The following is a 25,550-nucleotide window of genomic DNA, read 5'->3' as shown; positions in this document are numbered from 1 at the left end:
GTGAACAGACATTTAAAGTTAGTAGTTGTCTAATAAAATAATAACCTTCTCTCCTGGTGACTTTCTTCATCCAGATTTGTTTTAGCTCTGAATACCATTATACCATACCACAAGTATAGTGGTTTATATTAAACTAAATATAATTGTTTTTCCTGATAATGTAAATTTATCAATTCAATTCAATTTTATTTGTAAAGCGCTATTTACAATTGACATAGTAACAAAGCAGCTTTACACAACCAAAGAACAGTACATGAACAGTGAATGTGTAAAAATCATAATAATCAGATTGTCCCTGATGAGCAAGCCGAGGGCGACGGGGGCAAGGAAAAACTCCCTGAGAAGGCAACAGGAAGAAACCTTGAGAGGAACCAGACTCAACAGGGAACCCATCCTCATATGGGTGATTACATGCTGTGTAGGCAGCAGGCAGTCCAGTATAACATTTAATGTCTTTTAAGTTAATTAATTTATCAAGTAAAGTTCTGGAGATCTATTACATCTTTATCAGCTCACAAACTCTTCTACAAACTTTTTAATCTGTTAATCATTCAAATCCTTATGTCCTTATGCAAACTTAGGGATTTACTTACTTAATGTTTATTATTTGAAATGCAAAAAGCAACTAATATAATTTTGAGTTTTTTATGATCATTCTTCAGTTTCTGACTCGGCACAAACATTTTTACAATAAATGTGTCACATACCCCAAATTAAAATGTTCCAAACTCCATAATTAGTGATATTTTAACACTTTTTCATGTTTCAATACAGAAAGCATAATGATAACAGCTTTTTCGATGATGTTTGGTTGCAAAGCCTGTTATTTTTGAAAAGTTTCCTGATAGAGATCAGCACTTCTTCTGTCTTTAAAGAGTATATAATCGGATTGAGCAGAGCTGGTACAGTGTGTGTCAATGTAGAGTTGAAGATCCTGGCATTAGGATGGATGTAGGAGGTCATTACAGCTAAGTTGATGCCCACAAGTGGTAGGAAGAAAAGAGCCACAAGAATCAAGTGAGAAGTACAAGTTTTCAATGCTTTGAGTCGGTCCAGTCCTGATGCAATCCTGCTCAGGGCTATGGCAATGCAAACATATGTCAATAGTATTAATATAAGAGGACAGAAGATGACTGTGATTAAGCCAACATATGCAATTATGTAATTCAAAGATGTGTCATTACAGGCCAGACGATATATTGGTCCATGATCACAGAAAAAGCTTTGTATCACTAAGGATCCACAGAAGGAGAGGCGATCAAGTAGCCCAGCAGCAAGTGCAAAGAGACTCAATGAAACAACCCATGTCAACAGCAGCATTGCAGCTATAGCTGGTTTTGTCACAACTCTATGGTACCTTAAGGGGAAGCAAATTGCTATAAATCTGTCATAAGACATAGTGACAAGTGTCCATGACTGCAAGCTTGCAAAGAACCATACAAAGAACATATAACTTAAACAAGCTTCATAGACAATGTATCTCCTGTCAAACAAAAAGGTGTCCAAGACTTTGGGGATGAGAGCAGTGCTCCCACACAAATCTGTCAAAGCCAGGCTGAAAACAATCATGTATTTAGGAGTATGAAGAGTCTTGACCAGGTAAATCACTGAGAGAAGGAGACCATTCCCAAGAACAGTCATGATATAGACAAAAAACAGGAAAACATAGTAATATTTATCATAAGGGATGTTAGAAAAACCACTAATATAAAATGTTGCAGGGCGAACAAATGTAGTATTACTTATCGTATAAGTTCTTTCTTCTTGGCCCATCATAAATATCAGTGTCCATAGATTTATAAATAATACAATATATAATAAGGCTAACACCACTGGAAACTATTGCAACCAAACATCAGACTGTACTAAGTATGCAGTTCCCTACAGTGAGGTGTGATGTGAGAGACATTTTATTTATATTGTATCCCACTCGTTGTAAAAAAGAATTGCAGCTGACTGTGTCACATGACTGTGAATTGGTTACTGTACTGTTTTTTTAATTCTGCCACTTAAAAAGTTTTGGTCTAGTTAATTTCCAGTCAATCCAAAAACAACATAAATATCTATATCTATCTATTTTATAAAGCCTATTATTTTGTGGGGCCAAATAAATAACCTTGAAGGTGGAATTTTGCAATGCTTGTGTTACATTTACAAGACATGACCGACGAACAATTCGGTCTTTTAACAAAATTTTAACAGCAAATCTCACTGTCTACTTTCAGTTAAATTCTGAGTGTTGTTTATCACACAGACTCAAATCAGGCCATCCTCAGAATCCCCAATAGCTCGGATGAAGCACATACAACTAATAACACAGTAAGCTCTAAGGAGAAAATCTGCCGGTCGATATCCTACTGCACTGCCTAAAGCTAAACTTTGTCTCGCTGTAGTCAGTGGGTTTATACCACTATTTAACATTGTAATGCTTTAATTTATACAGTTGGTTGTTTGTTAACATAGCAAAACCAAGAAGAAGAGGGAAGGTGAACACTTTTGTCTGAACTCAGTACATACCTGTGTGAACTTAACTAATTTGGAACTTTTAAAAACACCGGTTCAACATACAGTGCCGTTTAATCTGTTACTGCACTAAAACATTTGTAACTGTAGTGTAAAGGTGTCAAATGTCCCATATTGTCTCACAACAAAAGTTGTCTTTACTGTTAAACATATTTTCAGTCTTACTATTGTTTCAAAGGAGAAACCTAAAGTGTAGAAACAGTGTTGCAAAAACTCACAAGAAGGTCACAAGTATTTTCTTTGAAGAACTATTGCTTTCATACTTGTGTGGTTTACATGTGGTTTATGAAATTTCCATTCCTTAATTAATTTTACAAAAAACAAGTAGTGCAGGGCTACTTTCTGTGAATTTTTATACATAAATAAAGCTTCCACACATTAAAAAAAAATCAGTAAAGGTTTAAAACACACAAAACACATTTATAGTATTTCAACACGTCTTAATTTGTCAGGACAGCTGTTATATTGATGAATTTTTTTTAAATGGCTAGGTTGATACAGCTATTGTTTTTGAAAAGTTTTCTGATAGGGTTCAGCACTTCTTCTGTCTTTAAAGAATATATAATAGGATTGAGCAGAGCTGGTATGGTGTGTGATAATGTAGAGTTGATGATCCTGGCATTAGGATGGATGTAGGAGGTCAGTGCAGCAATGTTGGTGCCTAGGAATGGTAGGAAGAAAATAGCCACAAGAATCAAGTGAGAAGTACAAGTTTTCAGTGCTTTGAGTCGTTCTACTCCTGATGCAATCCTGCTCAGTGACATGGCAATGCAAACATATGTCAGCGCAATCAATACTAGAGGAATAACTGTGGCTATAACAACAACAATAATTCCCATTATATAATTTAAAGATGCATCATTACAAGCCAGACGATATATTGGTCCATGATCACAGAAAAAGCTTTGTATTACCAGAGATCCACAGAAGGAGAGGCGATCAATAAGCCCAATAGTGCAGGCTGCTACAATTAATACCAAAACCCAAACAAACAGCAGTAGGGCAGCTATAGCTGGTTTAGTCACAATTCTATGGTATCTCAAAGGGAAGCAAATAGCTACAAACCTGTCATAAGCCATAATGACAAGTGTCAACGACTGCATACCTCCAAAGAAATAAACAAAGAACATATAACTTAAACAAGCTTCATAGACAATGTATCTCCTGTCAAATAAAAAGGTGTCCAAGACTTTGGGGATGAGAGCAGTGCTCCCACACAAATCTGTCAAAGCCAGGCTGAAAACAACCATGTATTTAGGAGTATGAAGAGTCTTGACCAGGTAAATCACTGAGAGGAGAAGTCCATTCCCGAGAACAGTCATGATATAAACAAAGCAGAGGAATACATAATAATACTTGATATGAGGGATATTGGAAAACCCACTGATATAGAACTGTGCAGGGCGAACAAATGTGGCATTAAATGTAGAAGACGTTCTGTCTGCAGTGCCCATTATGAATCTATAAAGCTAAATCATATATTTAAGGGTGATGGAGCTAACTGGTGGCAAATGTAATCAAACTCTCCTCATTATCAAGTGGTGATAGTGGGAGAGACCTATCATTTATAATGTATCCCTTTCATTCTGGGACAGCAACCATGCACATCTCAGGGTGATGACACAGATAATTATACTGTATACTTTAATTATGCCTACAGTATAATAAATTTTTTACTTTTTCTAAACTTTTAATTTTGTCACTACTTAATTAAACACAAACACAAATTACTACATACTGTGCATATATATTATTTTGTAGTTTAGCTGTAGGTTTCCTCTCACACATATTTTCAATCTTACTGTTGTTTTAGGAGGGATTCCTAAAATGTGCTTTTGATCCTCTTTTATTGAAAAGTGGCAATATCAGTGTTTAAACAATTATGTGTCGACAAAAAAACATTTTTGTGGAAAGAAGCACTAATAGCACTAATATCCTGTATTTTCAGTATGGACTGTTTACTGTAACACTTTGTAACATGTACAGTATTAAGATATTTGTTTTAATGTGTCAGTCTTTGTGATTATTATTTTTAAATATAATAATTTAAAACTTTTCTATCTTAAAAGGTGGACAATCACAACAATTCATACAGCTGAATGTATCTTGCACAGCAGATCACTGATGACTACAGTACCATGTCAACAACAATGAAGTATTGTTTTAAAATATTTTATATTTTGTGTAAAATAACAAAGAATAATTTTATAATTTACATTGTCAAACTTACTGTACACAGAGTGCTAAAAGAGACATTGTTTAACAAACCTACAGTCACATTATGATTTTCTTTCTAATTGTTTTTTTGGATTTCCATCTGATTTTTAACAATTTCTTCACAGATTCTTTTATTTCTTGTGTCTGCAGAACATAAATAATTGGATTCAACATGGGGGGAATGACAGAGGTCAGAGAAAGGTTTATGATTCTGACATCCGGATCAATTTTTTCCTTTAACGTAAATATCATTAACAGTGGGATAAAATAGATTGCTACTAATGAAAGATGACCTATACAGGTTTTAAAGGCCCTGAGTCCTTGTTGAATTGTGGCCACTTTAGCCAACGTGCAGCCAATACATAAGTAACTTAACAGGATAAAAACCAGTGGAAGCCAAAAATTGACTACTGGGAACATAAGACCAATGATTGAGCTGGGTGTATTGTCATTACAGGCCAGTCGGTATATTTGACCATGATCACAGAAATAACTATTAATAACCACAGATTCACAGAAGGAAAGTCTTGTAATAAGACCGACTGCAATGAAATTACCAAGGATAACAAAAACCCAGAAAGAGACAATCAAAGAAAACATAAACCTGTGGGTAACTTTTACTTTATAGTGCAGTGGAAAGATGATGGCTACAAGTCTATCATAAGCAAGAGCAACAAGATTAAATGACTGCATTGAAAGACAGGTGTAGCAGAAAAAAAGAAATGTCAAGCACTCGCTGTAGGGGATGGAGGGGTGGTTAAACAGAAAGATGTCGATGGCTTTGGGCACTAATGCAGAGCTACCAAACAGATCCACAAATGCTAAGTTAAAAACTGCTACATACTTGGGAGTTCTCAGGTTACGATCCAAGCATATTACTGCCATCACAATGGTGTTTCCCAGCACTGAAATTATATAGGCAAACAAGAGAAACACATAGTAATACCTGATATTAGGAATACCATTTAATCCACTTATTATGAAATACGCAGGCTGAACAAAGGTGATGTTTTTCTCAAGAGCTGAGTTGAATAATGACATAGTTGACTCCACAGCACAGTGATTTATGTATTAGTAGTGGCGTGTCCTCTTTTGAGCGTCAGCACTGTGCTGTCTTATGTAGATGAAGTGTGCACCTCTTCTGATTTCTGGCCACAGAGCTCTGTGAAGCTTTAACTTTTTTTGAGAGGTAGCTACGAAGACAGGCAGTCCTCTTTTCCATTTCTGTCAAGTAAGGTCAATGTATTTTCCCTAGAGTCTAATTTCTGTAAACCACTCACCATGAGACACCTTAGTGACTGCAATCATGTAATGTTCTAAGCAAGTCTCCAGAGCATCTGTACAATATCGCTGTGTTCTTCTATCTGGCATGGTATTTCATTATGTAAATGTTTATTTTAAAGTCCTAAAGAGAGTAAAAACAATAAATAATAATCTGCCAGTTGGCAGTGACTGCACAGTATTTGGAGAGTGACACATTATTTGTCATTTGTAGCTGTACATACTATAAATTTGAAATTAAATGATCAGATTGTCCTTAAAACTTTAATTTAAAGGGAAGAAGTAATTATAGCCAGTGTTATACACACTCCAATTTTAGAGGCTCAAAGGTAATCGGACAAAGAAACATAGTAACAAAGAAACAAACAAATGTAATGTTTGTTTTTTAATTTCTAAATGAAAATATCATCAGGATGCTGCCTCCACCATGTTTCATAGAAGAAGTAGTATGCCTCAGGTCCTTAGTTGTTCCTTTGTTCCTCCATAATTCATCCTTTATTTTGGTACATCAGTGCAAAGAATCGTATCCCAGAACACCATTTATAGTTTTGTTTTCTGGCAAAGTAAAATCTGGCCTTCCTGGCCTTGAGAGCTTCCAGTGGTTTGAACTCTACTTTGAAGTCTCTGTATTTACATTCATAAAAGTAATCCCTTGACTTTGACCCACCTGCCTCCTCAAGAGTGTATATTTTGATATTATTGCCTCAGTTGTTGTTTGTTTCAGTTACATCATTTTGGCTTTAGAGCATCTGAAAAATGGGCAAGGAGGTCTACTTATATTTAATTTTATTGCTTTATTTTAATTAATTTCTCGTAGTGAACAAATGCAGACTTAAAATCTTCAAAGTCAAGTGACAATTAGTGCCACATTTGAAGAGCATACTAAAATTTAAAAAGTTCACTTGTGATCATTTATGATGATAAATCATTTATCAAACCAGAAAGCATTGCAAAGCTGCTGGCACCATAAGCAGTGCTCAAACACACCTACTCACTTGAATCCCCATGAGAACATTTGTGCACAACTCATTGTCCCAAGAGGTGAACAGGTCTGAGAACATAGAAAACAACATGGTTGTCATTCATGTTCAGCTGATTTTAGAAATACAAACTTCAGCTTGTTTACATTATGGTTTTGCATTATGGTAAAAGTGAACAGAAAGTAAACTTTTGCATACATGCTTAATTAAGGTAAAAGGAGAAATAGTTAAAACACAGAAATTTGTTGGCTACTAATCTAATGAACACAAACCATTTTTAAGGTTTAACTTCCAAAGTTTGCTTCCAATTTTATATCTTTACAAGAAATTCTCGTGTTAAGATTTTTATTTTTATTTTACATCTCTTTAGACAGCATCAGTGTTTTTAATAACAGCTAGCACAAAGAAAAAAAATGGTAAAATTATAATAATGTGAGAATTATATTTTATTGCTTTCCTGTCTTTACTTCACACAAATTTGTATTTTATGTCAAAAAATGATTCTACAATTCTACAAAGTGACAAGACTATTGTACACAACCTGCTACAAGAGAGAGTGTAAAACATGAGCAAATATTCACATTACGATTTCCTTTTTAATTGTTACTTTGGATTTTCCACTGATTTTTAATAACCTTTTTAAAGATTCTTTTATTTCTTGTGTCTGAAGAACATAAATAATCGGATTCAACATGGGAGGAATGACAGAAGTCAAAGACAGATTAATAATTCTGGCATTTGGATGTATTTTTTCCATCAAAGTAAATGTGATCAAGAGAGGAATGAAATAGATTGCTACTAGTAAGAGATGGCCTATGCAGGTTTTAAAGGCCCTGAGTCCTTCTTTAATTGTGGCCACTTTAGCCAATGTGAAGCCAATATAAAGATAACTCAACAGGATAAAAACAAGTGGAAGCCAAAACATTAGAACTGGGTACAAACAGCTGAGAACATAGTTGGGAAAATTGTCATTACAGGCCAGTCGGTATATTTGACCATGATCACAGAAATAACTATTAATAACCACAGATTCACAGATGGAAAGCCTTGTAATAAGACCGACTGTAATTAGATTTGCAATGATAACAAAGGCCCAGAAAGAGGCAATCAAATATAACATGAACCTGTGGGTAACTTTCATGTGATAGTGCAGTGGAAAGATGATGGCCACAAGTCTGTCATAGGCAAGTGCAACCAGATTAAATGACTGCATTGAAAGACAGATGTAGCAGAAAAAAAGAAATGTCAAACACTCGCTGTAGGGGATGGAGGTGTGGTTAAACAGAAAGATATCGATAACTTTGGGCACCAAAGCAGAGCTACCAAACAGATCCACAAATGCTAAGTTAAAAACTGCTACATATTTTGGAGTTCTCAGGTTATGATCCAAGCATATTACTGCCATCACAATGGTGTTTCCCAGCACTGCAATGACGTAAACAAAAAAGAGAAACACGTAGTAATACTTGATATCAGGAATACCAGTTAATCCACTTATCAAGAAATATGCAGGATGAACAAAAGTGATGTTTTTCCCAAGAGCTGAGTTGAATAATGACATAGTTGAGTCCAGAGCAGTGATTTAAGCAGAACAGTTTCCTCTTCTGAGTGTCAGCACAGTGTTGTCTTATGTAGACAGAGGTGAGGCTTAACTTCTCCAAGAGAAGCAGCCCTCCTCTATATTTCTGTCTTATAAGATCAATGTCTGCTCCCCAGAGTTGTGTGTGTGTGTGTGTGTGTGTGTGTGTGTGTGTGTGTGTGTGTGTGTGTGTGTGTGTGTGTGTGTGTGTGTGTGTGTGTGTGAGCCACTCAGCAGGAGATAATTCATCAACCACATTTTGCTGCTTGTTGTTGTTTTTTGTTGTCTGCTGTTATTTACTCTCTCCTTCTTCCACTCACCCCAACCGGTCAAGGCAGATGGCCGCCCACCCTGAGCCTGGTTCTGCTAGAGGTTTCTTTCTCTAAAGGGAGTCTGTTATGTTATACAGGATGATTAAAAAAAATCTTCGAATGTCAGACATAAAAATGTTAATTTATGTCACATGTTCATTTATACTGTTTTAAACATAAAATTTTGATCGCCAGACTGAATTATGACTATAACTGGCTTTGAGAGCTACTTCATATAATGAAGTCCCTGTAATCAGATAGTTGGCCACAACATTTGGTAAATATAGAGGAATGGATATTCAAATATCAAAAATGCAAACTAAGTGTTCATTTTGTGATTTAATTAACAGTCTTATTGCTCCCAGATAGTTGTGCAAATCACAAAAATTCAGTTTCATTTAAGAATAAATTCATAAGCTACCAGTTATTTACCCAGTAAAATTTTGGAGATCAATCACATTTTTATCAGCTCAAAAACTCTTCTACAAACTTCTTTATAGTCTGTTGCTAAATTATTCTAAACTGTTAATCATTCAGGTCCTGAAACAGGTGTTTATACAAACATATTACTTTACTTACTTAATTTTATAATTTAAAATGCAACTACAGTAACTGATAACATTTTGAGTTTTTTTAATGACCATTCTTCAGTTTTTGACTCGGCACAAACATCTCTACTGTAAATGTGTCACATACCCCAAATTACAATGTCCCAAACCTTATTAATTTGTGATATTTTTACACCTTTTAGTGTGTCAATGCAGAAGGCATAATAATATCAGCTTTTTGGATGATGTTTGGTTGCAAAGCCTGTTGTTTTTGAAAAGTTTCCTGATAGAGATCAGCACTTCTTCTGTCTTTAGAGAATATATGATAGGATTGAGTAGAGCTGGTACAGTGTGTGTCAATGTAGAGTTGAAGATCCTGGCATTAGGATGGATGTAAGAGGTCATTACAGCTAAGTTGGTGCCCACAGGTGGCAAGAAGAAAAGAGCCACAAGAATCAAGTGAGAAGTACAAGTTTTCAATGCTTTGAGTCGTTCCACTCCTGATGCAATCCTGCTCAGTGCTATGGCAATGCAAACATATGTCAATACTATCAATATAAGAGGACAAAAGATGACTGTGATTAAGCCAACATATGCAATTATGTAATTCAAAGTTGTGTCATTACAGGCCAGACGATATATTGGTCCATGATCACAGAAAAAGCTTTGTATCACTAAAGATCCACAGAAGGAGAGGCGATCAAGTAGCCCAGCAGCAAGTGCAAAGAGACTCAATGAAACAACCCATGTCAACAGCAGCATTGCGGCTATAGCTGGTTTTGTCACAACTCTATGGTACCTTAAAGGGGAAGCAAATTGCAATGAACCTGTCATAAGACATAGTGACAAGTGTCCATGACTGCACACTTGCAAAGAACCAAACAAAGAACATATAACTTAAACAAGCTTCATAGACAATGTATTTCCTGTCAAACAAAAAGGTGTCCAAGACTTTGGGGATGAGAGCAGTGCTCCCACACAAATCTGTCAAAGCCAGGCTGAAAACAATCATGTATTTAGAAGTATGAAGAGACTTGACCAGATAAATCACTGAGAGAAGGAGACCATTCCCAAGAACAGTCATGATATAGACAAAAAACAGGAAAACATAGTAATATTTATCATAAGGGATGTTAGAAAAACCACTAATATAAAATGTTGCAGGGCGAACAAATGTAGTATTACTTATGGTAGAAGTTCTTTCTTCTTGGCCCATCATAAATATCAGTGTCCCTAGATTTATAAATAATACAATATATAATAAGGCTAACACCACTGGAAACTATTGCAACCAAACATCAGACTGTACTAAGTATGCAGTTCCCTACAGTGAGGTGTGATGTGAGAGACATTTCATTTATATTGTATCCCACTCATTGTAAAAAAGAATTCCAGCTGACTGTGTCACATGACTGTGAATTGGTTACTGATCTACTGTACTTCAGTGTGCCACTGTCTCATAGTTTCTAATTTTCATTTCATTTCTTAGAAAATGTGTGAATTATTAGTTACTGGGCATTTAAGTTTACCCGCTGAGAAAGAAATAAAGAAATAAACATAGATTATATGCATTACCATTATCAAGCATACTTTGCAACAAAGTCTAATATCAGATAACAGCATGAGATAAATTCAAAATCTAGCTCTCTGCTCCTGCACTGGAGTACCACTACTCAGTTCCCTGATATGTGTTTTTATTTAAACAGACTTTTTTAATTTTTATTATTAATGTAAAAAATAATTTTTGTTGCGGCACTTAAAAAGTGTTGATCCAGTTCATTTTCACACACCATAAATATCTGGACATTTTAAATTAGTTATTATTTTGTCGGGCAGAATAAAACATTGAAGGTGGATTTTTGTCTTTACATGACATGACAGATGAACAATTTGGTCTTTTAAACAAAATTTCAAGAGTAAATCTCAACAACTGGCTAGCCGCCTGAAATAATTATTACTCACAGTTAGATTGCGAGTCTGCTGTCTATCGCACAGACTCAAATCAGGCCATCCTCAAAACCCCCAATGGGTCAGTTGCAGCACATACTGTACAACTAATAACACATTAAGGTCTAAGGAGAAAAAGTGCCAGTCTAAAGCTGCCTAAAAGCTGAACTTTGTCACACTGTAGTCAGTGGGTTTATACCACTATTTAACGTTGTAATGCTTTAATTTATACAGTTGGTTGTTTGTTAACATAGCAAAACCAAGAAGACTCAGTACATACCTGTGACAGTACATACAGCAACAACATACAGTGTCATTCAGTTTGTTACAGCAATAAAACACTTATAACTGTAAAGGTGTCAAATGTCCCACATTGTCTCACAACAAAGGCTGTCCTTACTCTTGAACATATTTCAGTCTTACTATTGTTTCAAAAGAGAAACATTATTTCATTTTTTATTACTGTTGTTTTAGATGGGATTCCTAAAATGTGCAGATCATCTTTTTAGACTCTTTTGTTGGAAAGTGGCAATATCAGTGTCTAAAAAATTATGTGTTGATGAAAACATTGTGGAAAGAAGCACTAATAGCAATAATATCCTGTATTTTCTATCTTAAAAAGTGAACAATCACCACAATTCATATAGCTGGATGTATCTTGCACAGCAGATGGCTGATGGCTACAGTAACAGTAAAATACAGTAAATCTATGACACCATGTAAACAACAAACAAGTATTGTTTTGAAATATTTTTATACTTTTGTGTGAAATAACACCATAATAATTTAATAATTCACATGGTCAAACTTACTGTACATAAAGCGCTAAAAGAGACATTGATTAACATAAACCCACAGTCACATTATTATTGTTATTTTGGATTTCCATCTGATTTTTAACAACCTCTTCACAGATTCCAACCAAACAATTTATTGACTAATCAAAACATAACTAATAGCTTGTATTTAAAAATTGATCATAAGATTAATAAACAAGAAAATAGCAGCACCAGCTGATATAATAGTAAAGCCAGTACAATATGTATACAAACAAGCTTCTGAATAACATACCATAAACTTTATAATATATTCCCCAAATATGGTCTCCTTTGCTAAGAAAAGATTATTTGGTTTTGCACCTCCCTACTTAACACATTTGCATCACATAGAAATGTTGGGGACAGATTAACTCAGATTAAGACAGAACATTGATCTCCCCAAAATTATCCCCTGGCCAGAAAGCATTTGCAATAAGGTATTTCCATTTGTGGAACACTTTTCCACTAAATATAACACACAGCGCCTTTTCCATTGTTATTCCTCTATTCCTCAAAATATCTTCTTTGTGTATTTTGTGAGACTTTTATATAATCAGTTACTTGATTATGAATAAGTTACAAAGTCTAACCTGAACAAACGATCACATTATAGGTAACTTTTTAATTGTTATTTTGTGTTTCCGTCTGATTTTTAACAATCTCTTCACAGATTCTTTTATTTCTTCTGTTTGTAGAACATAAATAATCGGATTCAACATGGGAGGAATGACAGAGGTCAGAGAAAGGTTTATGATTCTGGCATCTGGATGTATTTTTTCCATCAAAGTAAATGTGATCAAGAGAGGAATGAAATAGATTGCTACTAGTAAGAGATGACCTATACAAGTTTTAAAGGCCCTGAGTCCTTCCTTAATTGTGGCCACTTTAGCCAACGTGCAGCCAATATACAGATAACTCAACAGGATAAATATAAGCGGAAGCCAAAAAATTAGAACTGGGTACAAACAGCTGAGAACATAATTAGGATAATTGTCATTACAGGCCAGTCGGTATATTTGACCATGATCACAGAAATAACTATTAATAACAACAGATTCACAGAAGGAAAGTCTTGTAATAAGACCGACTGCAGTTAGAACAGCAATGATAGCAACAACCCAGAAGGAGACAATCATAGAAAACATGAACCTGTGGGTAATTTTCACTTGATAGTGCAGTGGAAAGATGATGGCCACAAGTCTGTCATAGGCAAGTGCAAGCAGATTAAATGACTGCATTGAAAGAGAGGTGTAGCAGAAAAAAAGAAATGTCAAGCACTCGCTGTAGGGGATGGAGGTGTGGTTAAACAGAAAGATATCGATAACTTTGGGCACCAAAGCAGAGCTACCAAACAGATCCACAAATGCTAAGTTAAAAACCGCTACATACTTTGGAGTTCTCAGGTTATGATCCAAGCATATTACCGCCATCACAATGGTGTTTCCCAGCACTGCAATGACGTAAGCAAACAAGAGAAAGACATAGTAATACTTGATATTAGGAATACCAATAAATCCACTTATTATGAAATATGCAGGATGAACAAAAGTGATATTTTTCCCAAGAGCTGAGTTGAATAATGACATAGTTGAGTCCAGAGCAGTGATTTAAGCAGAGCAGTTTCCTCTTCTGAGTGTTGTCTTATGTAGACAGAGGTGAGACAGAGATCTGTCAGGCTTTAACTTCTCTGAGAGAGGTGTCTACCAAGAGAAGCAGCCCTCCTCTGTATTTCTGACTTATAAGATCAATGTCTGCTCCCCAGAGTCTTGTGTATGAGCCACTAAGCATGAGATAAGTCATCTTACTACTGTAGCTACAATCACATAATCTGCACATCACAAATCTATAAAGCATCTACATCACACTTTTATATCTGGTATGGTATTATGGTGCATATCTTTTCAAGTTGTTTTCTGTACAGATCCATTACTATAATACTTGTTTTTACATAAATACACATATAACGTAAAATCCCTATAATAATGAGCCTGTTAGACAAGGACAATGACCAGGAAATTGTTAGAATGTATTTCCCAAGCAATGATTAAGACACGATAAAAGATTTTGTTAGGTTGCAGAGCCCCAAGATGTTTTACTGTGAGATTCTTGTGTATAGTGGTTGTGCTCTTGTGGTAATGTTAGGCCATTTCGGTTTTACAAAGCACAGAGACTTTAAGTCTCACACCTTTTGGGATAAAAATGAATTCTCAGCAAATCATAGCATGGGAATACGTCTTAGCAGTTTCACCTGCCAATTATTCTCTGATAAAGGTATAATGTTAGATTGTGAGTGCAGCTGAAAAGTAAAATAAAAAATTTTAATTCAGTTTTAATTGTATAGTGCCAGAATTATATAGAAAACCCAACAATCTCACTTAAGCATAACTAGTCGACAGTGGAGAGGAAAAACTCCCTTTAGACAAAGAAACCTCTAGCAGAACGAGGCTCAGGGTGGGCGGCCATCTGCAACTCTGGGGAGCAGACATTGATCTTATAAGACAGAAATACAGAGGAGGGCTGCTTCTCTTGGTAGACAACTCTCTCAGAGAAGGTAAAGGTAAACCCTCACCTCTGTCTACCTAAGACAACACTGTGCTGAAACTCAGAAAAGAACACTGTTCTGCTTAAATCACTGCTCTGGACTCAACTATGTCATTATTCAACTCAGCTCTTGGGAAAAATATCACTTTTGTTCATCCTTCATATTTCATAATAAGTGGATTTATTGGTATACCTAATATCAAGTACTACTACGTGTTTCTCTTTTTTGTTTACATCATTGCAGTGCTGGGAAACACCATTGTGATGGCAGTAATATACTTGGATCATAACCTGAGAACTCCAAAGTATGTAGCGGTTTTTAACTTAGCATTTGAGGACCTTTTTGGAAGCTCTGCTTTGGTGCCCAAAGTTATCGATATCTTTCTGTTTAACCACCCCTCCATCCCCTACAGCGACTGCTTGACATTTCTTTTTTTCTGCTACATCTGTCTTTCAATGCAGTCATTTAATCTGGTTGCACTTGCCTATGACAGACTTGTGGCCATCATCTTTCCACTGCACTATCACACAAAAGTCACCCACAGGTTAATGTTATATTTGATTGCCTCTTTCTGGGCCTTTGTTATCATTGCAAATCTAATTACAGTCGGTCTTATTACAAGGCTTTCCTTCTGTGAAACTGTGGTTATTAATAGTTATTTCTGTGATTATGGTCAAATATACCGACTGGCCTGTAATGACAATTTTCCCAACTATGTTCTCAGCTGTTTGTACCCAGTTCTAATGTTTTGGCTTCCACTTGTTTTTATCCTGTTGAGTTATCTTTATATTGGCTTCACATTGGCTAAAGTGGCCACAATTAAAGAAGGACTCAGGGCCTTTAAAACCTGCATAGGCCATCTCTTACTAGTAACAATCTATTTCATTCCTCTCTTAATCACATTTACCTTGATGGAAAAATTACATCCAAATGCCAGAATTATTAATCTGTCTCTGACTTCTTTCATTCCTCCCATGTTGAATCCGATTATTTATGTTCTTCAGACACAAGAAATAAAAGAATCTGTAAAAAGGTTATTAAAAATCAGTGGAAAATCCAAAGTAACAATTAAAAAGGAAATCATAATGTGAATATTTGCTCTTGTTTTACACTGTCTCTTATAGCACTCTTGTGTACAGTAGTTTTGTCACTTTGTAAAATTGTAAAATAATTTTTTTACATAAAATATAAAAAATTTAAAACCTCTATAATCAACTAACAACTAACAATCTCTTGAGTTAAGTTTAGTTCTGTTTTTGCAAGGTGATAGTAGGAGTTCTTGATAAAGTTTTTATATAAATATTTAAAGAATAATAGATCATTTAAGATACTGTCATCACTACAATATATTCCCTAAATGTGGTCTTATATTCAAATAAACATCGACAGGAAACATTAGCTTGCACTTTTTTTTTATCAACAGTGCAATCTGTGTTCAAAAGATCGAAGAAACAAAAAAGGTTTTCTGGATGGTGAAGGGCAGGTAAGGCACACTGTAAAGCCCAAAGAGAGAATTGGAGGTGAACTAACTTTCAAATTCAGGTAAACTCTACGGGACATGCCCCCTAGTTGTAGTGTTATTGGCTGCCAATGCCAGTCAAAATTATTAACTTTAAAAAATGTTTAAAAAACACAAGTCAAATATATTCAACTGTGTTTTCTATATGTCCACACAACAATCGTAAGAACACGGTTATGATGCAGAGAAACATTGTTGTTTCCATCATCAAGGACAAAGTGCAGAGAGGCATAAATGGTCTGTAACATCTAAAATTAATTATTAAAATAGGACATTGCATAACCACAAACAATAAGTCATTTAAAGACCAGCACATAATAACAACCACTAGTAAAACTAGAAACAATCCTATTAAAAGAGCTGTAAAATCACTTCTGCGGTGTGAAGTAAAAGCAGCTTATATTTCACTACATTACAGTCAACTTTTTAATTGTTACTTTGGGTTTGCACCTGATTTCTAATCAGCGTTTTACAGATAAAACACTGAAAATGATCACAAACAGAAAAGTATGCTATGTAAGTTAAAATGCTTTGTTATCTAAAGTAGCTCTGAGAGGAAATAACAAGTAAATCCTTCAGCTTCACCTTTTATGGTTGAAATAACAAATATAATTGCAAAATATATGTCATAAAATTATTGCTAAATTATTTTCCAGGTTATTTGTGATGCTGAGAAAAAGCACACAAGATCACACACACACAGCATAAATCCTTTATTAAACAGTTTGATTGATTATTGATTCATACATTACAGCAACAGTTTTGTGTGTTTTGTAGCTTATTTGAAATCTAAATAGCTACAGCAATATAAAGCATTAATTTTCTCACAAAAGTATAAACTAGTATTACAGTTAATTTTATATGTTATATTTCAAATGGTTTTCATTATAGTTATTGTTACTAGATAACAATGAATGATTAACAATTTAATTTTTATACATTTATATGATTATGTAAAGGAAGTCTATCTGTAAAGAGTTAATTTACTATCATGCAATTTATGCCAATAAAAGGCCTTGAGCAAAACATAATTTTAATGTTAATTTTTTATTGTAATTTAATTGTATTGTCTTGTGTTTGCAGAACATAAATGATTGGATTCAATGTTGGAGGCACAACCAAGGTCAGAGACAGGTTTATGATTCTGGCATTTGGATGTATTTTTTCCATCAAAGTAAATGTGATAATTATAGAAAGGAAATGGATTGCATCTAATGAAAGATGAGCTGTTCAGGTTTTAAAAGCCTTAACTCTCTCATGTACTGGCCACTTGTTAAAGCACAGCCAATACATAAATAGGTAAACAAGATAAATACCAGTGGAAGCCAAAGAATAACAGCTGGTAACACAAAACTTATGATCAAGCTGGGTGTGTTGTCATTAGAGGCCAGTCGGTATATTTGACCATGGTCACATAAATAGCTGTTAATAACCCAAGACTCTCAGAAGGAAAGTCTGGTAATAAGGCCAGTTGCAATGAGTGTGACAGTGATGGCACAGACCCAGAAAGAGGCAATGAAAGAAAACATGATTCTGTTAGTATCTTTCACTTAATGGTGCAGTGAGAAGATGATGGCTACTGGTCTGTTTTAGCAGAGTGCAACCAGATTCAGAGCCTGCATTGATAGAAAGGTAAAGCAGATAAACATGAATGCCAAGCAGTTGCTGTAGTGGATGTGGGGGGTGGTCAAATAGAAAGATGTCAAGAACCTTTGGCACCAAAGAGAGCTACCAAACAGGTCCACAAATGCTAGATTAAAAACAGCTATATATTTTGGAGTTCTCAGGTTATGAGCCAAGCATATTATTACCACCACAGCTGAGTTTACCAGCACTGACATAACATAAAAAAAAAAAGAAAGACGTACTAATAAACTATGATATTTGGCATGCCAGAAAAGAATTATTATGAAATATGCAGGGTGCAAAATTCGTTGTAAAACCTATCAAGCTTTTCCTGCCTACAGCACAGGTAATCATTTTGATAGATGTTTTCACCGCCTGTGGACTGTGTTCTGGTGTTCTGTTTAAAATGACAAAGCTCTGTCAAGTTTAACAGTGGTGAAAGCAGCTAATAAAGAAGACCACACCTTCTCTGAGTTTATAGAAAATAAACTCTGAGAAGGGTCAGGGTCCGATACTCATCATACCTACTTACCATTCTGAAATGCCAGAGGCCTGTGCAGTATCTAACATATCTAATATCTATATATATACAAATTGCATGTCAGTGTGTTCTAATGTTTGTACTGTAGTTATTCAGAATTTGTTTGCATCAAAAGTAAAACTTATAAACATGTGGTGAAGCCATGCAGGATGAGTCCATTAAAACATCTTTTTTAGCAAAGGAGCACATATTGTTCCCTCTTGAGAATCCATTTTCTGACATGTTCTGTGCAAATATCACTACAGAAAAGAGGAGCAGACAAATCTTGTGTTTACTATAGGTTCAACTAGAAAGTTTCCTGAAGATGAAGATTGTAGTAATATAAACCTCATCTTCATTGTGTGATTTCAATGATTTTTAGTATTTTACATAGTGGTAAGTTACTGAAGGGTCTCTAACAATAAATCATATTTACTATTATGATCACTTGACTGTTATTTTTTCCGCATTGCACTTTTGGATTGCTTTGTGATCTTCAGAATTTTTTTTACGGAAATTCTGATTTCTTGTGTCTGCAGAACATAAATAATTGGATTCAGCATGGGAGGAAAAACAGAGGTCAGAGAAAGGTTTATGATCCTGGCATTTGGGTGTATATTTGCACTCATAGTAAATGTGATTAATGCTGGGATGAAGTAGATTGCGACTAATGAAAGATGAGCTGTGCAGGTTTTAAAGGCCTTCATTCTTTCTTGAACAGTGGCTATCTTAGACAGTGCATAACCAATACATAAATAACTTAATAAAACAAATACCAGAGGAAGCCAAAGAGTAAGACATTGCAACAACTTGGCAATAACAAAGCTGGGTGTGTTGTCATTACATGCCAGACGGTACATCTGACCATGGTCACAGAAATAGCTGTTAATAACAACAGATTCACAGAAAGACAATCTGGTATTCAGGCCAACTGTGATGAGCTGAACAATAACAACAAAGACCCAGAACAAGAAAGTTAAAGAAAACATGAACCTGTGGGTGACTTTCACTTGATAGTGCAGTGGAAAGATGATGGCTACAAGTCTGTCATAGGAGAGTGCAACAAGATTAAATGACTGCATTGAAAGACAGGTGTAGTAGAAAAACATGAATGTCAAGCAGTCGTTGTAGGGGATGGAGGGGTGGTTAAACAGAAAGATGTCGATAACTTTGGGCACCAAAGCAGAGCTACCAACCAGATCCACAAATGCTAAGTTAAAAACTGCTACATACTTTGGAGTTCTCAGATTATAATCCAAGTATATTAGAGCCATCACAGCCGTGTTTCCTAGCACAGAAACAACATAAACAACAATGAGAAACACATAATAATAATTTATATTAGGAATACCAATAAATCCACTTATTATAAAATATGCAGGATGCAAAAAAGTGATGTTTTTCCCAAGAGCTGAGTTAAAAAAGTCCATTGTGAAAAAATTTTCTCAAGTAATATACCATAGAGGTGGAAATAAGTTCTTCTCTCTTTCTCTCTCAAGTTTTCTGATGGTTTTGTTCAGTCCTCTTCTGTGTTTATGTTAAATAAGGTCAGCGTATGATGCCTTGATCCCTATTATTCACTTGGTTTGGATGATATCCGCCCAGTCAATGGCCATTATCAATGGTTACCACCAACTCCACCTCCTAGTCAGTTCAGTACCCTGTGACAATAGTCAATTAAATTCAATTTTATTTGTATAGCGCTTTTTACAATTGACATTGTCGAAAAGCAGCTTTACACAACCAAAGTAACTATGGAAGTTTATATGAACAGTGAATGTGTATGAATCATAATAATCTGATTGTCCCTGATGAGCAAGCCGAGGGCGATGGTGGCAAGGAAAAACTCCCTGAGAAGGCAACAGGAAGAAACCTTGAGATGAACCATTGGGGAACACATCCTCATATAGATGATCAAATGCTATGTGTTAGGTAGCAGGCAGTTCAGTATAACAGTTAATGTCTTATAGGAGGTTCTGGTAGACTTGTAGGAAACTAAAGTCTGGGACTAGTACTTAAGATAATTGTTAGTTACTCCAAGTTTTACAGTAATGTACAAAATATTCTGAACAGACAGCCCAAAATACAATTAGTCATTTTATGATTACTTTTTTCACAGCAATTTTGTATTGCTTTGTAAATTTTAATATTTTTTTAAATGAAATTCTGATTTCTTGTGTCTGCAGAACATAAATAATGGGATTCAACATGGGAGGAAAAACAGAGGTCAGAGAAAGGTTTATGATTCTGGCATTTTGGTGTATATTTGCACCTATAGTAAAAGTGATTAATACTGGGATGAAATAGATTGCTACTAAAGAAAGATGAGCTGTGCAGGTTTTAAAGGCCTTCACTCTTTCCTGAACTGTAGCTATTTTAGACAGTGCATAACCAATATAAGAATAACTTAACAAAATAAATGCCAGAGGAAGCCAAAGAGTAATAACTGTTCCCATATTAGAAAAGACAAAGCTGGGTGTGTTGTCATTACAGGCCATTCTAAACATCTGACCATGGTCACAGAAATAACTGTTAATAACAACAGATTCACAGAAGGAAAGTCTGGTAATTAGGCCAGTTGCAGTGAGTGTAATAGTGATGGCACAGACCCAGAAAAATGCAATCAAAGAAAACATCAACCTGTGGGTGACTTTCACTTGATAATGCAGTGGAAAGATGATGGCTACAAGTCTGTCATAGGAGAGTGCAACAAGATTAAATGACTGCATCCAAAGACAGGTGTAGCAGAAAAAAAGGTATACCAGGCAGTCGTTGTAGGGAATAGTAGGATGGTTGAAGAGAAATATGTCGATAACTTTGGGCACCAAAGCAGAGCTACCAATCAGATCCACAAATGCTAAGTTAAAAACTGCTACATATTTTGGAGTTCTCAGATTATAATCCAAGTATATTAGTGCCATCACAGTCATGTTTCCCAGCACAGAAACAACATAAACAAAAAAGAGAAACACATAGTAATAATTTATATTAGGAATACCAATAAATCCACTTATTATAAAATATGCAGGATGCAAAAAAGTGATGTTTTTCCCAAGAGCTGAGTTGAAAAAGTCCATTGTGAAAATGTTTTTAAATATAATGTCCAAAGTAGAGTGAACAGCACATCAGATGGATATGAGCTCTTCTCCCACACTGAGGATGAAGCTCTGTCTTTTAACAGTTTTTCATTCCTCTTTTGTGTTTATGTGAAATAAGACCACCCTGTGATTCCTTGATCTCTCTTCTTCACTTCGTGTGGATGCGATCAGGCCACTCAGTGGCTGTTGATCAGTGGATATCAAGACTATAGCGGTGGGTTATTAGGGCTTGACTCCACCTTCAAGTCAGGTCAGCAGCATGTGATTATTCATTGTCATGGTTATTATAACAAACACAACATTGTACAAACACTTGTCTCCTATCCACCCTACCCTCCCCCCTACACTGACTTTGATACAACATATTCATCCTGTATATTACTGCCATCACAGACATGTTTCCCAGCACAGAAACAACATAAACAAAAAAGAGAAACACATAATATTTTATATTAGGAATACCAATAAATCTAGTTATTACAAAATATACAGGATGCAAAAAAGTTTTTCCCAAGAGCTGAGTTAAAAAAGTCCAGTGAGACTCATTCACTATCTGATGATGAAACTCTGTTAGATTTTAACAGTTTTTCAGTCCTCTTTTGTGTTTATGTCAAACATGGTCACTGTGTAATCCATTGATCCCTTCGCATCACTATGTCTGGATGATAACGGCCCATTCAATGGCCACTTATCAGTGGATATTAAGACTAAAGAGATGGGTTAATAGAGTTTAACTCCACCTTCAAGTCAGATCAGCAGCCTGTGATCATGCATTGGCATGGCTGATATGACAAACAGAGTATAATATAGCACAAATTTTTGGATCCAATGTCAAAGTCCTATACTTTGTCATATCGACGGCCACCCCAACCTCCCCCATACACGGACTTTGATACTCTTTAAATAATCTGCTCATGTTATTATTGCTGTGGCTACTGGAGTCCACATACGTTTTTCTGAAGGACACACTACTTATAGTGCACAACCTCCAGCTTAGTAGTACTGTAGTTTACTGATCAATAATTATTTGGGAGTATTGGCAAAACATCCATGGTGTGACTTTATAGAAATGATCAGTTTGTTTTCTACAGTATGTTTACCGATCCATTCCACCTAAATCTTTCTGGATAGAAGACTGGACAGAAATACCAGATCTGGGACTGCAACCATGATACAGTGACACTGATTGACAGTTCTGTGTTGAAGATATGCAGAGCTTAGGCAAGTAGGCTGCATCATTGTGAATATTTATATTTGTCTGCACTGGTTTGTCTCTATTGCTCTGCAATTAAACTGGATGCATCTGATCACAAAAGAACGTCACCTCCAGCAGCTGCTTTAGTTGCTTCGTGACAAAATTTATCAAGTCTCTGAATGGCTGGACAGGTTTAATGTGAAGTACTACTTAGATGGAAGACATAGTAAATTAATATAGAACAGACTTGTTCCTCTTGAAGTGCAACCACACTATAAAGTACAGTGACCATCCAGAGGCAGAATAAAGTTTTTGGTGTTCAACATTTTGCACCAAAAAATACAAATAATCAGAAAACAACTGCCTTAATATATACAATGGACTTGACAAGAAAAACATAATTAATAAACAGAGACTATTGGATGATAGGAATTTCTTTGGAGTATATATTTTCAGTTATCACACACATATATGTTCACAATAAAGCAATAAACAGAATACTAATGTTTTTATTAAGTTGTACATGTCTTAGTGTAGTATGTAGTTGATTATCTTCAAAGTATTCATTATTTCAGTATTGATGTTTTAAATGTTGTTAAGTTCAAGATAACTATTGACACAAATAGAAAAATATAATAAAATAAGTTTTTGTAGATTCAATTCATGTTGCTTTTCAGGTTGTTACAGTGGGAGTGATACTGACAGTAAAGCCTTTGCTGTAAATATGAAATGTATTTAGCTAGAAAATATTACTATGAGGAAAAGAAGTCTCATGTTTATAACTATAAAGTACCATGACTACAAAATGGGAGAAAAAATTAACATTTGGAAAAATATATACTTTTTAAAGCTTATTTTAGTAATCTTTACTGTGTGATTTAAAATGTAATGTTAAAAAGGTTTTTAGTATTTAACATACCTACTCAAGGTTTTACTGGAATGTATATATATTTCTAAACAAACAGAACAAAATATAATAGATCATTTTATAATTATTTTCTTCGCTGTGATTTTGCATTGTTTTGTAATTTTTAGTATTTTTTTCAATGACATTTTGATTTCTTGTGTCTGCAGAACATAAATAATTGGATTCAACATGGGAGGAAAAACAGAGGTCAGAGAAAGGTTTACGATTCTGGCATTTGGATGTATATTTGCACTCATAGTATATGTAATTAACACTGGGATGAAGTAGATTGTTACTAAGGAAAGATGAGCTGTGCAGGTTTTAAAGGCCTTCAATCTTTCCTGAACTGTTGCTATTTTAGACAGTGCATATCCAATATAAAAATAACTTAATAAAACAAATACCAGAGGAAGCCAAAGAGTAAGGAATGGTATTAACTTAGCAATGACGAAGCTGGGTGTGTTGTCATTACAGGCCAGACGGTACATCTGACCATGGTCACAGAAATAGCTGTTAATAACCACAGATTCACAGAAAGAAAGTCTGGTAATATAACCAACTGTAATGAGATTAGCAATGACAACAATGACCCAGAAAGAGGCAATCAAAGAAAACATGAACCTGTGGGTGACTTTGACTTGATAGTGCAGTGGAAAGATGATGGCTACAAGTCTGTCATAGGAGAGTGCAACAAGATTAAATGACTGCATTGAAAGACAGGTGTAGCAGAAAAACATGAAGGTTAAGCAGTCGCGGTAGGGGATGGAGGGGTGGTTAAACAGAAATGTGTCAATAACTTTGGGCACCAAAGCAGAGCTACCAATCAGATCCACAAATGCTAAATTAAAAACTGCTACATACTTTGGAGTTCTCAGATTATAATCCAAGTATATTACTGCCATCACAGCCGTGTTTCCCAGCACAGAAACAACATAAACAAAAAAGAGAAATACATAATAATAATTTATATTAGGAATACCAATAAATCCACTTATTATAAAATATGCAGGACGCAAAAAAGTGATGTTTTTCCCAAGAGCTGAGTTAAAAAAGTCCATTATGAAAATATTTGCAGCGTATAAGTCCGAAGTACAGTGGTCGACTGAACAGCACATCAGATGGAGATGAGCTCTGGTTTTTCACTCACTTTCTGATGATGAAGCTCTGTAAGATTTTTACAGTTTTTCAGTCCTCTTTTGGGTTTATGCCAAACAAGGTCACTGTTTGATCCCTTCTCATCACTTGGTGTGGATGATATCAGCCCATTCAATGGCCACTTATCAGTGGATATTAGGCTGAAGAAGTGGGTGTTAATAGAACTCAACTCCACCTCCAAATCAGCAGCCTTGTGATCATGCATTGGCATGGCTGATATGACTAACACAGTCTAATGTAACACAAATGCTTTGTCATGCCATCTATCCACCCCAACCTCCTCCCTACACAAACTTTGATGCTCTTTTAATAAAGTCACAATCAAAGTGTAGTTTCTGCTCATGATACTATTAGTGTGGCTACTGGAGTCCACCTACATTTTTCTGCATAGAAGACTGGACCGAAAAACCAGGGACAGGACCGCAAACATGATACTTAAGTCTGATTGACAGTTCTGTGTTGAAGATATGCAGAGCTTAGGTAAGTGGCCTATGTCATTGTGAATGTTATGTTTGTCTGCATTGGTTTGTCTGAAATGCACTGCAATTAAACCACCAAAACACTAGTCAGTGGTGTGCATTCTGTGGCACTATGCTGAGCTTCTTCATAACTGAGGAGAATTTTTTTAAGTTCACTGCTAACAAGAGAAACTGAAACATATTGTGAAACTGAGCAAATCATGTTGGAGTTGAAGCTACTTGATATTGAAAAGTAGCAGCTCCGTCAAGAAATACCAACGTTCCCACAAACACCCAAACCAGCAAGAGTCACTCCGCTCATGGCC

The 25,550-nt window shown here is 35.4% G+C and overlaps 9 protein-coding genes and 2 pseudogenes across 9 annotated transcripts; 1 reads left to right on the top strand and 10 right to left on the bottom strand.

The window, feature by feature from the left end:
• Positions 1–765: 765 nt before the first annotated feature.
• Positions 766–1,773, bottom strand: LOC113171126 (olfactory receptor 3-like). The gene has a single exon (XM_026373509.1). The coding sequence runs from the start codon at positions 1,771–1,773 to the stop codon at positions 766–768; it is 1,008 nt and encodes a 335-aa protein (XP_026229294.1).
• Positions 1,774–3,002: 1,229 nt separating this feature from the next.
• On the bottom strand, positions 3,003–3,977 carry LOC113171125 (olfactory receptor 1-like). The gene has a single exon (XM_026373507.1). It carries the CDS (start codon positions 3,975–3,977, stop codon positions 3,003–3,005), a length of 975 nt encoding a protein of 324 aa, XP_026229292.1.
• Positions 3,978–4,797: 820 nt separating this feature from the next.
• On the bottom strand, positions 4,798–5,781 carry LOC113171122 (olfactory receptor 1-like). The gene has a single exon (XM_026373505.1). It carries the CDS (start codon positions 5,779–5,781, stop codon positions 4,798–4,800), a length of 984 nt encoding a protein of 327 aa, XP_026229290.1.
• Positions 5,782–7,578: 1,797 nt separating this feature from the next.
• Positions 7,579–8,562, bottom strand: LOC113171116 (olfactory receptor 1-like). The gene has a single exon (XM_026373497.1). It carries the CDS (start codon positions 8,560–8,562, stop codon positions 7,579–7,581), a length of 984 nt encoding a protein of 327 aa, XP_026229282.1.
• A 1,084-nt stretch (positions 8,563–9,646) lies between these two features.
• LOC113171108 lies at positions 9,647–10,658 on the bottom strand (annotated as a pseudogene).
• A 2,148-nt stretch (positions 10,659–12,806) lies between these two features.
• Positions 12,807–13,790, bottom strand: LOC113171107 (olfactory receptor 1361-like). Its single transcript, XM_026373485.1, has one exon. It carries the CDS (start codon positions 13,788–13,790, stop codon positions 12,807–12,809), a length of 984 nt encoding a protein of 327 aa, XP_026229270.1.
• Positions 13,791–14,853: 1,063 nt separating this feature from the next.
• LOC113171105 (olfactory receptor 1-like) lies at positions 14,854–15,837 on the top strand. The gene has a single exon (XM_026373483.1). The coding sequence runs from the start codon at positions 14,854–14,856 to the stop codon at positions 15,835–15,837; it is 984 nt and encodes a 327-aa protein (XP_026229268.1).
• Positions 15,838–17,312: 1,475 nt separating this feature from the next.
• On the bottom strand, positions 17,313–18,461 carry LOC113171101 (annotated as a pseudogene).
• Positions 18,462–18,866: 405 nt separating this feature from the next.
• LOC113171100 (olfactory receptor 1-like) lies at positions 18,867–19,841 on the bottom strand. Its single transcript, XM_026373476.1, has one exon. The coding sequence runs from the start codon at positions 19,839–19,841 to the stop codon at positions 18,867–18,869; it is 975 nt and encodes a 324-aa protein (XP_026229261.1).
• Positions 19,842–20,504: 663 nt separating this feature from the next.
• Positions 20,505–21,488, bottom strand: LOC113171098 (olfactory receptor 1-like). Its single transcript, XM_026373474.1, has one exon. The coding sequence runs from the start codon at positions 21,486–21,488 to the stop codon at positions 20,505–20,507; it is 984 nt and encodes a 327-aa protein (XP_026229259.1).
• Positions 21,489–23,685: 2,197 nt separating this feature from the next.
• Positions 23,686–24,669, bottom strand: LOC113171094 (olfactory receptor 1-like). Its single transcript, XM_026373469.1, has one exon. It carries the CDS (start codon positions 24,667–24,669, stop codon positions 23,686–23,688), a length of 984 nt encoding a protein of 327 aa, XP_026229254.1.
• Positions 24,670–25,550: the final 881 nt, after the last annotated feature.

Source organism: Anabas testudineus, chromosome 14 (assembly GCF_900324465.2).
Source record: "Anabas testudineus chromosome 14, fAnaTes1.2, whole genome shotgun sequence".
Taxonomy (NCBI): Eukaryota; Metazoa; Chordata; class Actinopteri; order Anabantiformes; family Anabantidae; genus Anabas; species Anabas testudineus.
Note: the sequence above shows the minus strand (reverse complement) of the source record. Positions and strands in the feature narration are given on the sequence as shown.

What these genes read in the sequence shown, in the direction of transcription:
- LOC113171098 (XM_026373474.1), bottom strand. Translation starts at nt 21,488, where the DNA reads ATGGACTTTTTCAACTCAGCTCTTGGGAAAAACATCACTTTTTTGCAT.
- LOC113171105 (XM_026373483.1), top strand. Translation starts at nt 14,854, where the DNA reads ATGTCATTATTCAACTCAGCTCTTGGGAAAAATATCACTTTTGTTCAT.
- LOC113171116 (XM_026373497.1), bottom strand. Translation starts at nt 8,562, where the DNA reads ATGTCATTATTCAACTCAGCTCTTGGGAAAAACATCACTTTTGTTCAT.
- LOC113171126 (XM_026373509.1), bottom strand. Translation starts at nt 1,773, where the DNA reads ATGGGCCAAGAAGAAAGAACTTATACGATAAGTAATACTACATTTGTT.
- LOC113171094 (XM_026373469.1), bottom strand. Translation starts at nt 24,669, where the DNA reads ATGGACTTTTTTAACTCAGCTCTTGGGAAAAACATCACTTTTTTGCGT.
- LOC113171125 (XM_026373507.1), bottom strand. Translation starts at nt 3,977, where the DNA reads ATGGGCACTGCAGACAGAACGTCTTCTACATTTAATGCCACATTTGTT.
- LOC113171107 (XM_026373485.1), bottom strand. Translation starts at nt 13,790, where the DNA reads ATGTCATTATTCAACTCAGCTCTTGGGAAAAATATCACTTTTGTTCAT.
- LOC113171100 (XM_026373476.1), bottom strand. Translation starts at nt 19,841, where the DNA reads ATGGACTTTTTTAACTCAGCTCTTGGGAAAAACATCACTTTTTTGCAT.
- LOC113171122 (XM_026373505.1), bottom strand. Translation starts at nt 5,781, where the DNA reads ATGTCATTATTCAACTCAGCTCTTGAGAAAAACATCACCTTTGTTCAG.